Source organism: Chelonoidis abingdonii, chromosome 2 (assembly GCF_003597395.2).
Source record: "Chelonoidis abingdonii isolate Lonesome George chromosome 2, CheloAbing_2.0, whole genome shotgun sequence".
NCBI classification, from domain to species: Eukaryota; Metazoa; Chordata; order Testudines; family Testudinidae; genus Chelonoidis; species Chelonoidis abingdonii.
This window is the reverse complement of record NC_133770.1, coordinates 10089590-10105615: the sequence shown is the minus strand read 5'-3', so window position 1 is coordinate 10105615 and position 16026 is coordinate 10089590. Positions and strand designations below refer to the sequence as shown.

The following is a 16026-nucleotide window of genomic DNA, read 5'->3' as shown; positions in this document are numbered from 1 at the left end:
TGACCTAGAACAGCAATGGGAACTGCTCCTCCATATTCTGTGTTCCAAAGGCATTGCAATCTCCATGACTTGTTCTTTCTGGCTACAGGTTTCTGGCATTTCAAGGTTGCTGCAGAACACAATAGAGGAATTATCTTTTGAGAGTTCCAAACTGTGTGATGCTAAAACAGATGACGCTATGCACACAAGAAGGACTATCATGCAACACTTGGTTTGTTAGGCATTTATACTCTATTTACCAAGAGGAAACTGTTTAGACCTCAATCTTACTCCAGATCCTCTTTCCAACATTGGTCGTAATATGCATTCAAGATAAGGTCAAGTCCTTCCCGACATAACTAGCCATCTTAATTGGTGGGAGGTCCTTCTCACCAGGCAGCTTCATCCTCCAAGCAATCATTTTGACTTCTTAGTCAAGGATAGCACACCAACTACATCTTTTCCCTGGATTGCACCTGTTCCACTTTCAGTGTGTTTGGGAAAGCATCACCTCAGACAAGTGGATGCTCAGCACAGTGAAGGAGGGATACGTTCTCCAATTTACCTCCCTTCCTTTTCTCAACCCACCTTCCCAGTACCTTTTTAGTGACCCTTCTCACAAGACTGTTACTTCAAGAACGCCAGTCTCTTCTATAATTGAGAGTGACAGAAGTTCTTTACCAACACAGAAGAAAGAGTTTCTATTCCTGGTACTTCCTGGTCCCAAAAAAATCTGGTGGCCTTCACCCAATTCTAGATCTAAGAAAGCTGAACCATCAAAAAAAAAAAAATCAAAAAATCAAGAAGCTGGTTACACTCACTGCTTTTATCCCTTCCCTGGAGATTGGTATGCAGCACTCCGTTTACAAGACACTTACTTCCATGTGGCGATAAATTCCTCTGACAAGGAAGTACCTTCGATTCTTAGCAGAGACCAATCATTACCAGTATGCAATGCTTCCCTTCGAACTGTCATCAGTCTTCAAGGGTCTTCAAGTGCATGGAAATCGTAGCAGCCCACATCTTCTGCTGGGGTGTTCAGATATTTCCTTACCTTGATGATTGACTAGTTTGTGGAGCATCGAGCCACCAGGTCCAAAACAGCATTCTAATCAGGCAGTTGTTCTCCCGTCTGGGTCTGAAACTAAATGTGAACAAATCACATTTATAATCAGTGCATATCCTTCATAGGAGCAGACCTTAATGCCAGGACAGCCAAGTCTTATCTTCCAAACGAAAGATACCAATCTTTAGCCTTCCTTTCCAAAATCCTGAATTCCTACCCAATGACAACAGTGTATGCCTGCCTTCAGCTCTGGGCCACATGCATGTACGTAACTCTGCATGCCAGACTTCACCGTACCTATCTGCAAGCTTGGCTCCATTCAATATATAGTCCTTCCTAGAACCCTCTGGCCGTACAGATTTGCGTACCTGCCATGAGTGCTTCAGTCTGTTGTTTGGTGGTTAGATCCCCACAATGAGTGGAAGATTATTCCATTCTTGTCCCCAAAACTGACTATGACTCTGATAACAGATGCATCTACCAAAGGTTGGAGAGCTCATCTCGGTCAACTCTGGACACAAGCTCTTTGGTCACCCCAGGAATTTTCACTCCACATAAATGTATAGAGCTCCGAGCTATTAGTTTGCCTGCAAGGTGTTTATGTCCACCACTGAGAATCTGGTGGTACAAGTTCTTACATACAGTACCACTGCCATATTTCATCTGAAGAAACAGAGAGGTGCAAGATTGTCCCAACTGTGCCAGGAGTCCATCCTATGGAATTTATGCATTCATCATGTTTCCCTAGAGGACTTTCACCATCCAGGATTAAGAAACACACTTGCAGATTCCTTCAGCAGGGTTTTCATAGACCAACACAAGTGGTCAATGAGGAAGGACGTCCTCCAGATTTTTCACCAGTAACTCGTTTGTTTGGAACCAACCAGAACAACAAGTGCATGAGATTTTGCTCCAGGATGGGCTGCAATCCAGATTCCATCACAGATTCAGTTCTTTTTCTGTGGTCCAGTTGTCTTCTATGTGCAATCCCTTCAATTTCTCTCATTCCAAGAGTATTCAGAAAACTGAAAAGTAACTTCAGTCTTGATGCACCAAGATAGTATTGGTTCATAGTCCTTCATCAGCTCTCTGTTTGACCTCCGTTAACTTTGCCTCTGTTTGAGGATCTGTTGTCTCAGAACCAAGGTAAGTCTCTACATTGAAACCTCCAATCTCTTGATCTCATGACATGGATGATCTGTGGTTGAATTCTCACGAGAAATTGTGCTCTCGAGAGGTTCAGACCATCTCTGAACAGCAAAAAGGAACCCACTAGAGCCATGTATGCAGGAAAGTGGAAGAGGTTTTTGATTTGGTCACAATCTTAACATTTATCGCCCTTTCACACAGAGGCTACATATGTACTGGAGTATCTGTTGCCCCCAAATGGTCAGGCTTTCAGTTAGTTCTGTGAGAGTTCACCTGCTCCTGTTTCTGCACTACATCCACGAGTCGATGGGTTTTCCATTTTCTCTCACCCTCTCGTTTCCTGATTTTTGAAAGATCTTCTCAATGTTTACTCTCCTACGTCTGATCCTGTACCTATATGAGATCTCAGTCTAGTCCTCTCCAAATTCAATACACACACATGGCTCTGGCTACAACAGCATTACTGCTACTGTGTATGAAAGTAGCCTTTCTGGTGGCAGTTACATCTGCTAAGAGGGTTGCAGAACATCACAGTTTTCTTGTCGATCCTCCTTTCGTGGACTTCCATTTAGGCAGTTTCCTTTAGATCACACCATAAGGTAGTGCCAGCTTTCCATCTGAGTCAATCTATTCATTTGCCAGTGTTTTTCCTGAAACCTTTCCTCTAAAGCTGAGAAAACACTTCATACATTGGATGTTCATAGAGGTTTGGTGTTCTACTTGGACTTCACTAGAGTTCTCCCAAGCTTTTTGTAGCCTATGCTGAGCAAGTTAATGGTCAGTCAGCGTCAACTGAGTGAATCTCTCATTGGATTTTTGACTGCAGTAAGCTCTATTGCAATCTTGCTGAAGTCTCTCCTCCACCAAGAGTGAGGTCACTCCATGTCCACTTCATCAACATTTATGAGCAATGTTGCATTTGCTGATGGCTGCAAGGCAGTAACGTGGTTGTCTGTACATACGTTTTGCGCTCATTACACCATCTCTCAAGTGTCTTGTGACAATGCCAACTTTGGCAAGTCAATCTTACAGTCTCTGTTCAGATGATCTGAACTACCTCCACCTGTAAGGGAATTGCTTATGCTTCACTAGTAGTGGAATGTATATTATGCATAATCACGCACAAGAGAAAAAACAGTTGTTCTTTGAGATGTGTTTTGCACGTATACATTCCAGGACCCTCTCACTTTCTCTGCTACTTTGGACATTATATACAACAATGTGAAGGAATAGAGAGGGAGGCAGCAGCATACCTGCTTTATGCCCTCACCGCAGAGCACATGCTCCATCTGGTGGTACTCCTTGCAAAAGTCTGACTCGAGTGCACTGGGTGCACAAACACCTGCAGTGTATATGGGCACAATACATTTCAAAGAACAACAGTTACTGTACTGGTAAGCTACCAGTTTTTGGTTTGGTTTTTTTTGGATGGCGAGATTGTGCAGTATATAAGCCAGTCACATCTTTTAGCTTATCTGCATGATGTAAAACTAATGATTTTAACTGATATTTGATAGCTGTTATCTCCCAGATGAGAAGTAGCTGTCTAACTTCATAATTAATAAAAGCCACTTCACATCTGAAAGGGAATATTTTTTATAGTATAATAGGCTGTTTTTTAAGATATATATTTACTTACTACCAAATATAACTGTCATGGTATAAATCCCCACTCTGAACCTTAGCGTCCAAAAGATGGGGTACCAGCATGAATTCCTCTAAGCTCAGTTACCTGCTTAGTACTTGCAGCGCTGCCACCAACCAAGAATCCCAGTGCCTGGTACACTCTGGTCCCCCCAAAACCTTGCCCGGGGACCCCCCAAGACCCAGACCCTCTGGATCTTAACACAAGGAAAGTAAACCCTTTCCCCCACCGTTGTCTCTCCCAGGCTTCCCCTCCCTGGGGTTACCCTGGGAAATCACTGTGCATTCAAACTCCTTGGAATCTTAAACAGAGAGGAAATTCACCTTCCCCCCTCCTTCGCTTCCCCCTCCCAGACTTCTCCCTGAGGAGAGACAGTAATCCTAACACAGAGAGAAATTTAACCTCTCTCTCTCCCTTCCCTCCTTTCTCCCACCACTTCCCTGGTGAATCCAGACCCACCGTCCCTGGGCGTCTTCAACACCCAGAATAAAAAAAACAGTCAGTTCTTTAAACAAGAAAACTTTTAATTAAAGAGAGAAAAAACAGTAAGAATTACTTATGTAAAACTTAGGAATGAAGTTAGGACAGGGTTTTTTAGCTATAGGCACTGGGAATACTGTCCCCAGCCTAAGTAATTCAAGTACAAATTAAAATCTTTCAGCCCAAATACAAATTGACTCCCTTCCAGCCAACATTGCACATTTCAATAAAGAAAACAAACATAAGCCTAACTCACCTTAATCTACCTATTACTCACTATTTTGAACTTATAAGAGCCTGTATCGGAGAGATTGGAAAGAAACGTGGTTGCACGTCTGGTCCCTCTCAGAACCCAGAGAGAACAACAACCAAAAACTAACAGCACACACAGAAACTTCCCTCCATCAAGATTTGAAAGTATCCTGTACCCTGATTGGTTCTCTGGTCAGGTGATAGCCAGGCTCACTGAACTTGTTAACCCTTTACAGTCAAAAGAGGTATAAAGTACTTCTGTTCTATTAACTTCTACTATTTGTTTATGACAGTAACATTTTCCCATACCTAATTTCATTCAGCTCTCTGGAGAACCAATTGTATTGGTATTCTATATTGGATGGAGAAAATAAAAAAACTAATTTTAGGGGATTTCCTTTAATGTTGTGTACTTTTTTATGTATTTATTTATTTATTTTATTTTAAAGGTTGAGTGATCCATGTTCAAGCAGATGGGATGAAAGAAGTTTGTCCCAGCGGTCAAGATCTTGGTCACATAATGGCTATTCTGACCTGAGTACCCTGAGGTATACCAGCCACCACAAAAAGCACCGAAAAGAGAAAAAGAAGCCAAAACACAAAAAGAAAGCTAAAAAGCAAAAGCATTTCAAGAAACATAAGCAAACTAAAAAAAAGAGAGCCTCACCCTTATCAGAGGTAGAATCCTCTCGTTCTTCAATCAGGAGGGCAAAGTCATCTCGGGATCATGAGAGGAAGTCTCCTTCTTCCTCATTATCTTCTAGACGCTCATCCAGAAGAGACTGGTCTAAATCTGACAAAGATGACCAAAGTTCATCAACTCTATCAAGCAGAGATTCTCGATCATATTACAGGTCCAGGTGTAGATCCAGATCTAGATCTAGATCTAGATCTTATTCCAGAAGAAGCTCTAGATCAAGAACAGCATCTAAATTGTCTCATTCTCGAAGCAGATCAAGATCTAGCACTAACTCCAGGCACCACAGAACAGTTTCAAATTCACCACGAAATACTAAAGCAGAATTGAATGAAAATAAGCCAAATAAGACTGAACCTGTAAGAGCAGCAATACCACAGAGTGATAAAGTTGTAATACAGCCTGTTGTAGCTGAAAATATTCCGGTTATACCCTTAAGTGACAGTCCTCCACCTTCCAGGTGGAAACCTGGACAAAAGCCCTGGAAACCATCCTATGAGCGAATTCAGGAAATGAAAGCTAAAACAACCCATTTAATGCCTACCCAAAGTAACTACAATTTAGCAAATATTAAAGAGGTTAATACTTCCTCCTCCTCCCATAAGCGACGAAAGAGTTCAGATAGTGATCGAAGTGGTTATTCAAGGTCTCATAGTGAGAGAAGTTCAGATAGTTGGCTAAGATCAAGGAGCAGGTCTTCTCGAAGCAGATCCTACTCTAGATCTTACACAAGATCAAGGAGTCCATCTAGTTCAAGATCAAGATCTCGGTCAACTGGCAGATCTCAGTCACCAAATAGATACCGCAGTGACCAGTCAGGTTATAGCGGGTCATCATCTTATTACTCTCTTAGTGATGATGATAGACATGGTAGCAAGAGGAAATCTGAATCCAGTGAGCAAAATTTCCAATCATTGAAGAAAAGGCAAGAGAGTAGCTCTGAAAGTAGCACAGTTGTCAGGAAGAGTAAAGCCTATGATGAGTCTTCTGAAGGACTAAAAGAGAATGAGAGAAGATCATCTTTAGACTTTTCTACGGATAGTGAGCATTCTGTTAAAATACAGCCAGTCCAGGAGAAGGAAGGACATTCTCAACCAGAAGGAGACAACCAGAAAGAGAATAAAAACAATTTGACTGATGACAGAAGTGAGGAGAAATCCAAGTCTGAATGGGACAGTGACCATTCAAAAAAGAAATCTTTGAGGGAGAGAACTTCTGAACAGCATAGAAGTGGTGCAAAGACAAAAAGAAAGACTTATTCAGGCAGTAAATGGGACTCAGAATCAAATTCAGAAAGAGGAGAGACTAGAAGTGGTAGAGAAGATTCTAGGCCTTCATCTAGTAAAGAGGAAGGTGAGGCCACATCAGGATCTGATACAGAGCTCAGTCTTACCAAAAGCAGGGTGAAAACTAAATCAAATTCTTCAGAAGGTTTTCTGGATTCTTCTGATCATACCTGGAAAACAAGCAAGCAACAGTCCTCCTCTTCTGCATCTGAGAATTCCCACTCCGGTTTGGCAAATATTAAAGGAAAGTCAAAAAAACACAAACATGGGTCCAAAAAGAACCTCAAAAAGTCACATTCCAAAAAAGCCAAAGAGAAATCAAAGGAGAAAAAAGAGAAGAAGCATAAGGTTCAGAAACAAAAAGAGCTTTTTCACTGGCAGCCTCCACTGGAGTTTGGGGAGGAGGAAGATGAGGACATGAATGAAAAGCCTGTTACCAGAGATGATAAAAAACAAAAGCAACTTACCAGGGACAGTAAAGATAAAAACCAACAAGCTTATGAAAACAACAAAATGTGCAAAGATAAAACTGGAAATGGTGAAAAGTATTGTGAAGATGAGAACCTCTCGAGTAGGAACACTACGTGCAATACATCACCAGATCATAGTCACCTTAATAAAGACAACAGTGAGCACAACTATTCAGCCAGTACATTAAATCCAGAAATAAATGTGGCTACTTCAAAGAAAGGTGTTAAACATATTGAAGAAAGTAAACAAAATGGATCAGAGGATGTTATGCAGACTGATGATAACATGGAGATTTGTACTCCAGATCGTAACTCTCCTGGGAAGGTGGTTGTGGACGTTTTGTCTCCTGTCATCCTGAGTGCTAAATCTCAGACTGTAAATATTAGTGCAAACAAAGATTTACAGAATGAGAGCCCTGGACCAGACACAGCCAAACAAGGAAACTGTATTAAACAATTGATCAATGTTAAAGAAGTCAAAAAACCAGAAATACAAGACAATAGTTCTGTCACCATCGTCGCTACTGTGGAAAACACTTTGAAAACTGAAATAACTGAAAATATACAAAGCAATATGATAGATAATAAATGGAAACCTTTACAGGGTGTAGGTAATCTACAATCTGCTACTACTAGTAGTGCTGCAGAAGTTACAAACAGTACGTCAGCACCTGACTCTAAGCCACAAGGTTTAAGAATAGAAATAAAAAGTAAAAATAAAGTCAGGCCAGGATCTCTGTTTGATGAAGTTAGAAAGACAGCACGGTTAAATCGGAGACCAAGGAAGCAAGAGAGTTCAAGTGATGAACAGTCTCCTCCAAGTAGAGATGACAACAGCCAATCCAGGAGTCTAAGTAGGTCACGAAGTAAATCTGAATCTAAATCCAGACATAGAACAAGATCTCTATCCTACAGTCACTCAAGAAGTCGATCACGAAGTTCCACTTACTCATATAGGTTAGTAATTTGTTATGTAATCTCTGTTTTAGTAATCTACAGTTTTACTTAAATGGTAAGCAAATGAATCTGAGATAGAAATGCAAGTTCTGTGTTGACAGGATCTCTCGTTTTCCAGCAGTAATGTGCTAACTAGAAACTAGCAATATATCTCTTCACTAACTAGTTTGCAATAAAGCACTTTATTTTTCAAGTTTATCTTGAAGTGTTAATTCTGGTTCCATCACTGTCATTTTAATTATATTTCAGTACAGTAACTCCTCACTTAACATTGTAGTTATGTTCCTGAAAAATGCAACTTTAAGTGAAACAATGTTAAACGAATCCAATTGTCCCATAAGATTTAATGTAAATGCGGGGGGGTTAGGTTCCATGGAAATTTTTTGGGGGCAGACAAAGGGCATTATACTGTACAGGATTGTACTATACTGTGGTTGGGAAGTGCCCCTGGCTTACCCCACACAGGCACAGCCCGCTGCAGGCAAGGACGCTAGGAAGCACCTTTGCAGCAGCAGCAGCTTCCCCAGAGAACAGGATCGGATTTTGCCGGGAATGCTCCACGTCCACTTCTTCCTGTCCCCGCTCCACTCCAAGCCCACCTCTTCCCACCCTCACTCCACCTCCTCTCCGGAGCACGCCACATCTCACTGCCCCACCCCCCAAGTCCTAAGTGCCGCCAAACAGCTGTTTAGCAGCACTTAGGATTTTCGAGAGGGAGGGGGAGGAGTGGAGGTGTGGGGCTTTCTTGCTGTCACCCTCCCTCCCAGCACATGGCACTTAGGACTTTCTGGGAGGGAGGGGCAGAAGCGGGGAAGTGCTGTGTCTCCACTCCTTCCCCTCCCTCTCAGAAAGTCCTAAGCGCCACTAAGCAGCTGTTTGGTGGTGGGGGAAGCACTGAGAGGGAGGGGGAGGAAGCGGAGAAGCAGGACTTGTGCTTCCTTGTAAAGTCGCTGCTCTTCCACTGAATCTTACAAGCAAGCAGCCAAACAATGTTATAAGCGAGCATTGCACAAGTTTAAACGAGCATGTTCCCTAATTGAGCAAGGACGTAACACTGAAACAACATTAAGTGAGACAATATTAAACGAGGAGTTGCTGTATATGTTTTTCAAAGTTGTTTATCAATTATAGATCAAGAAGCTATACAAGAAGCCGAAGCAGAGGATGGTACAGTAGAGATCGGTCAAGAAGTAGAAGTAGATCTTACCACAGTTACAAGAGTCATAGGTAAGGATACGATTTTGTTAGGGAGGTCACAGAATCATGGATTCTGTGACTTTAATGGATGTCAATGACTTCTTCGGCTTCAGCTGGAGCGTTTCTCAGGGCCCTCCCACCCCTCGACTTCAGGGTCTGGAGTAGCATGGCTGGAGTGGCGTTCAGCTCTTTGCCCCCCTTCTGGAGTCTCAGGGCTGAATCGGCTCTCAGCTCCTCCCCTCCACCCCCTACAGTGGGGCTTGGACTGTCAGTCTCCCACCTGCCGACAGGTCACGGCTTCTGTGAATTTTTGTTTATTGCCCATGACCTGTCCATGACTTTGAAAAATTCCCATGACAAAATCTTAACCTTAATCACAGGTAAGTTTCTGTGATCGAGATAAGAACACCCTAAGTATGTTTATATCACAAACTACAAATCAGACACATCCTAGTAAGTTAAATTGAGTTGTAGCTATGCAGGTGCATCCTGGAAGCAATCTACTCTGAAATATGTATGCTTTTTAAGAATAGAAACAGACCTTTGTAACCGCTTATTTTTGAAGAATAATTGTTAAATGTCATGCAGTGTGGACAAGGAATATCAAGAAAGTCACTTAGAATTTTTTTCTAATTCAGTCCTTGTTCCGAATTTAATGATTAAAATGTATTTCTTTGATTGTGTCACAGTCGAACCTATAGTAGAAGTCGATCCAGAAGCAGTTCGTATGATCATCACAGTCGATCCAGGTATGGATTATGATACTACATGAATACTGGGAACAAAGTAATTTTTATAATGAGCAAATATATTAAGACAGTGATATTGTTCAAAGTACAGCTTTATAGTAAGCCAAAATATTGCAAACTTACCTTCCTGAAATTAAAGGAGGAAAAGAGCAACCAAAGTATCCAGATATCAGTCATGGGCATGGTATTAGGGCCTGAAGAGAATTGAATTGATTGGTGCCCTTTACTGCTGCTTTCTACTCTTTTGTCCTCCATTTTAAATCCCTCCAAAATTTTACAAGCGTATGGTCAAGGAGGGAAGTCAAGGCTTGATATTCTTTATACTTTGTGCAAAATTTGTTGACAGATTTGTAAAAAATTTTATTTTATTTAAAAATACATTATTTTTGAAAGTAAACCACTTATTTGGGTAAACCGCTGCTTTGTGAAGAAATTTTATACTCTTCCTGATAAATATTTTATTACATTTACAATTATTTTGGCTTATTTGCCAAATCCTTCAAGTAGTAATAGGAATATAGCAACAAAAATATTTCCTTATATAAATGTCTTTACAAGAAACATCCAAAATTCTAATTTTGATCATTTTAGAAAAGAACTTTCCAAAGTCTTCAATTATTTTTTCCCTGTTAAAGTAGGTCATATACTTATGATAGTTACTACAGCAGAAGTCATAGTCGAAGTAGAAGTCAGAGGAGTGACAGCTACCGCAGATCTCGAAGTTATGACAGACGATCCAGGTATGTAATTTTTCAGTGCCACAATTTCAAAAACTTAACTGTACACAATTAATTTCCTTAGGTGCTTTACTGGAAGTTTATAAGGAACAACATTTCAATAGATGCAGTCTTTTTTCAAGTATAAAATGTACTGTTACTAGCAAATTTGTTTAATGGTAAATTAAGAACCAGAAATATAAAGAGAGAACACAAACACAGGCAATCCCTACTTCCAAGAATTCTAAGGAAAGAGGAGGGTAGAGGGATGTGAGAGGAGAGAGAAATCATTGTATTATATGTAATCCATTGTGTGTATGTGTGCATATGTTCATCTCTACACATGCATATACACATTTTTTAAAAATCTGTCATTTAATTCCCATTGGCTAAATCAGGAATAGTAATTGCAGAATTTAAAATTGACCACGCTTGTGCTTAAATGCCATGGGTATAAAGGACTGAAAACTAGCCCAATTGTCAAGATTCTACTGGATGGTAGATCCTTTTTAGCTAGACCTCAATGTCTAATACAAAAAACTTGTGAAAGGGAGATGAAAAATAACTATGCTAATAGGAATGACAATCGAAATGATGCTTCCTACAATGTAATTACAGCTACAATTAAAGGTTTCAGAGTAGCAGCCATGTTAGTCTGTATCCACAAAAAGAACAGGAGTACTTGTGGCACCTTAGAGACTAACAAATTTATTGTAGCATAAGCTCGCTTCATCTCTAAGGTGCCGCAAGTACTCCTATTCTTTTTGCAGCTACAATTAAAGTACCTCTAAGTGTAATTACATTTATACTTCTATAGACTTTGGCTACATTCTTCACAGTCCAATTGCTGTTAAAGGTGACATTCCTAGCACATGTTTAAAAAAGAATTGTCTACAAGCCTAGTGCATTGCTGGTATTGCTGTCTGTACAGTATGGTCCATGATATAAATTTGGGACTATATCTCACCCTCAATCCACAATGGAATTCCTTCAGATGTCTGTGGGAGGTTTGCACAAAGATCAAGGATGGAATATGATCTTTCGGTAGTAAGTTAAGTTAAATTTTAGTTGTTCTCTCAACCAGCATCACTTGGGTGGGAAAATGTGCCAGTGTTTAGCAACATCACTGTTTCTGCCCTTTTTTTCTTCCTTCTCCATTCTCCTTTCTTTTTCATTCCCCAATTTTCTTGTTTCCTCTATATTTCTTCCCTTGTAACAATTCTGTTTCTAGCCTGTGGAAATCATTCCCACCCCTTCCCATTCCATCCACTGGTGACATAGGACTTGTTTGCACAGTGCAGTAACACACATCAGTGAGGTGTGAATTCTAACTTTCACCAATGTGTTGCATGCTAACTGGCTTGTGTAGACCCTGCTGGTGTGCACTCAAAGTTTCCTACTGTGCACTAGAGAACTTTTAGTGCGCACCAACAGGGTCTATGTCAGTCAGTTAATGCACAACGCTAGAATTGACATCCCCACACTGGTGTGCATACCACACTGTGTAGACATGCCCATAAAGTTGTTTCATTCTGCATTAATGTTGACATCCTCATGAGGATAATGGAGGGTGGGAAGTAGAACCCTCTGAATAATTGTTTCAGGCCTCCTGCAAACATCAGGAAGACAACATTGGATCGGGGTACACTTATTTGCATTTGGAAGGTTTTCTTCACAACCAAAAGGACCAAAAAAGAAAATCAAGCAAGCTGCATCCTGGCCATTGGCCAAGTAGTCAACACTTCTGGTTTATACAGCCAGAAAGTGCCTGTGCTCATTTTGATATGCTGATATTTCCAAAACCTAGTTTTGATAGGTCATTACTGTGGGAGACCTATCAAAATCTTTGCTAAAGTCAAGATATATCACATTCACTGCTTTCCCCATATCCACAGAGCCAGTTATCTCATCATAGAAGGCAATCAGATTGGTCAGGCATGACTTGCCCTTGGTGAATCCATGCTGACTGTTCCTGATTACCTTCCTCTCCTCCAAGTGCTTCAAAATGGATATATATTGTGTTCCTGTAGAAGTTTTCACAGATTTTTTTTTTCTTTTCACCTACACTCATCTCCTAAGATTTGGATCACCACAGTTTTGAACTTGAAACAAACAGATAGAAATCTGATTTGTATGAAGTTTTACTCTTTTTTCTTTTTTTTTCTTTTTTCAAATTGTAGGTCTTATGGTTCTGACAGTGAAAGTGATCGCAGTTCCTCTAACAACCGAAGCCCCAGTGAAAGCAGCAGATCTAGCTGAAAATGTGTCCTCAGCAATGTAGATTGTACTTAGTAATTCTGTGTAAATGTTGTAATACCTTTGTTCTGTCAGTGTCACAAGTGAAGGTAAAGGATGTTTACCGAGTGAGGTGAAACTTGCTTATTAGCAGTGGATTCATTTGACTGGCTGCATTGATGAATGGACATTTTGAGCACAACTCAGCTAAGGTTTTGGGTTTTTTCCCTTATACCAAATGCTACTGTAACAAACTACGAAGATTAACTTTATTTGATTGAATCACATTTTCCAAGCCATGAAATTACATTTATATACATTTGCTAGTATTCCTTTTCCGGGTGCAGCAGTCTGTACTGTCTCAAAGTATCCATATAAATACCGGAGGGCTCTCAGCCTATTATTTTGAAATAAATGCTGATAACTATAAAACTTTGAAGAAAAATATTTGTAAAGGCTGCCATCTGTATATTTTATTAAAATGCTTATTTTTAAATGCTGGCCGTCAGTTCAGTGGTGTCTTGTACATACTTCTTATAAATATAGATTTGATTAACAGTAGCAAGGTGATGAAAACCGACTGCCACACTGTCTTAACACTCAACCCCTTTGTACCTTGATATTGCAAAGGTATAAGGAAAAGAGTGAGATATTGTATACCAAGCAGATTGTAATAATTTGGCACGGTGTGCAAAGAAAAGGGTGATGAATCAGAGTTGATTCTTAATATCCAACCTGTTGTCTAAGAACTTAAATGTTTTTAAGTGATTTTCTTTGTGATAATTAACTCAGTGTTTAAGACCCCAGAAAAAAAATTGCTTCTAGGCAGTCCTATTTCAGTTCATGCTGCTGTGCATGGAGCACATCAGTTTGTCTCTGAAGCTCAATATTATAAATCTTTGAGTCACATTATAAGTCCATGAAAATAGACATGAAAAATAGTTTTGACAGAATAAATCATAATGGCCCATTCCAAAATATTTGTAGGTAAAACATTTTCTTCTAAGTTAGGATGTATCCCTTCTATCTTAGGGCGATGTCATTGTACAGTTATTGGACTATTTATTAATCTGTAATATGGCATTGCTATAAAAGTGATATGCTTAATAAAAAGTATCCACAGTACTTTGAAAGTTTGATACCAAAAGTGAGTCCACATTATGGACAAATGGTTTGCAAAAGTTGTGTTGAATAATTTTTTGCAAAACTCTGGTTCAACTGATTTAAAATTACTTGTAAATACATTTTTCATTGGTTAAGAATTTGTATACTAAGAAATGATTTTTTTTATTTAAATGGCAGTAATAAACTCCTGAAATCTGGGTTTATAATGGAAAAGCTGACTAGTATGGCTTTAGCGGTGCTAATGAGTACTGCAATGTACTATAATAGCTTGCTTTACTAACTATCTGTAATACTTTGAGATTGTTTACTTTTCTCAAATGTTTTGCAACAGTGAAATTTTTTTAAAAAAAAATCAGGAGCTTTGAAGTGTAAAATTGTCAATTTTTTTCTTAGTTAATTCAATAATTTTTGATAGCATTAAATTACTAAAAATTAGTCTTTAGGTGCTCAACTGAAACATGCAAAGGAAATTTTAAAAAAAGGTTGAAAATGTAATGTCATACTCCACTTACCTTCTATGCATAGATAAGAGTGGGCAGTTAGTTTGCAAGGTCCTGGGATACCTAGATCTAAACTAATTGAGATATGAATATCCAGCTTTCAAACATAGGTCCAAATCAGGTTCTTTATTCCAAAAGTTAGGATTAAACCCTTCTAACACTTATGGTAGCTTTAAAAGAAAAAGCACACCCATAATCTTTTAAATCCATATTTTGTACGTTCTTGAAATATACATTCAACTGAAGCTATAAATAGTTGTGTTCTAGCAGGTCATGCAGGTTTACAAAAATTTTTCTAATAAAGTTACAACCTGCTAATCAATGAATGAATGTCATTGCTAACTCAAAACAACTATAATGTTATTTGGAGCAGATCCATAATTTTAAATGCAAAAGTAAGTGAATATTTCACCTTCTTTGCAAGGGATTAATTCATATTAAAGTTTTACTATTTTAAGTGCTAAACATGAAATAAGGCATCCAAAATCTTAAACACTGCCATATCACATGGGGTAAAAACAAAAAGTGTTCCCAGGCTATAACTTTGTCGTGTTTCAGGCCAGAGTTGACTTTTAAAGCTAGAAAAACAGGGTGCAATAGAAATACTGTCAACTAATAATACCAGTCCAAAGCATACTGCTAGAATGTTATATTTTTGTGGTTCACATCAGCAGTTGTCGCTTTATAAAGGGATTCACTCAGTATTTAGGACTCTGTATTACGTCGAATTGTCCTAATAGAAAATGCACTATTGAGCGTTTTTATAATATTCTGTTTACTTACTGCAGATTTGTTATTCAGAAGCAGGTAGTGATTAGAAATGTCAATGGAATTTTTGTACATATATGCAAACACTGATTTCTTTACATTTGAAAAAATTCCTCTGTTACTTAAGAGGGGAACTTAAAGAAATTAAAAGTATACTTCAAGTTCTATATCCATCTGTGTGTTTGTTTCCTCTCTAAAAGACTACAAGTTGTCTTTTGTCTTCCTGACCAATATAGGAAAGGATTCCTACATCTATATAGTGAATTTACATAATAGCTGCTTGAGGAACAAATATTTTGAAAAGTTTTGAAGCAAGGAAGTGGTCAGACACCAAATCAAGATATGTAAAAGGTGCCTATTCTTGGTGAAAGAATACGCATAACAGATCTTGGCTGAAATTCTCACTTTAAATGCTAAGCTAAATATTATTTCCCAAATACACATTGTCACATCATTTGTGTAACACTCAGAACGTGGGATAAGTTTTGGTCAGCAGATATAATGGCTTAGCAAACTAAGCCATTAGTCTTTTAGAATTTCTGTTTCAGAAAAACTGGATTTCATGGAAAGATCAGCATTGTCTTAATGGACAGACTAATTGCCACTGTACATGGTAAAAATGGATTTCCTGCAGGGAGGGGCAAATAATAGCATGCATCTGTGGTGTTAGATCTAGTCTCTGGCACGAGCTGGCTGACCTCTATTTTCTACATTGTGGGCCAAAATGTGATCTCTGTCTTTTGGTGTAAACTGCA

General features: G+C 39.2%; 1 protein-coding gene across 8 annotated transcripts in view; it reads left to right on the top strand.

The window, feature by feature from the left end:
- NKTR (natural killer cell triggering receptor) overlaps positions 1-15438 on the top strand; it is a 112519-nt gene extending 97081 nt beyond the window's left edge. For 6 of the 8 annotated variants that reach the window (XM_032772492.2, XM_032772485.2, XM_032772459.2 and 3 more), the window contains 5 exons: positions 5021-7981; positions 9113-9208; positions 9868-9927; positions 10563-10667; positions 12824-15438. In XM_032772492.2, the coding sequence (XP_032628383.1) occupies positions 5021-7981; positions 9113-9208; positions 9868-9927; positions 10563-10667; positions 12824-12902 (3301 nt within the window). In that variant the 3' untranslated portion in view covers positions 12903-15438. The remainder of the gene's footprint in view (positions 1-5020; positions 7982-9112; positions 9209-9867; positions 9928-10562; positions 10668-12823) is intronic. The other 2 variants (XM_032772476.2, XM_032772469.2) reach the window with 1 other exon arrangement.
- Positions 15439-16026: the final 588 nt, after the last annotated feature.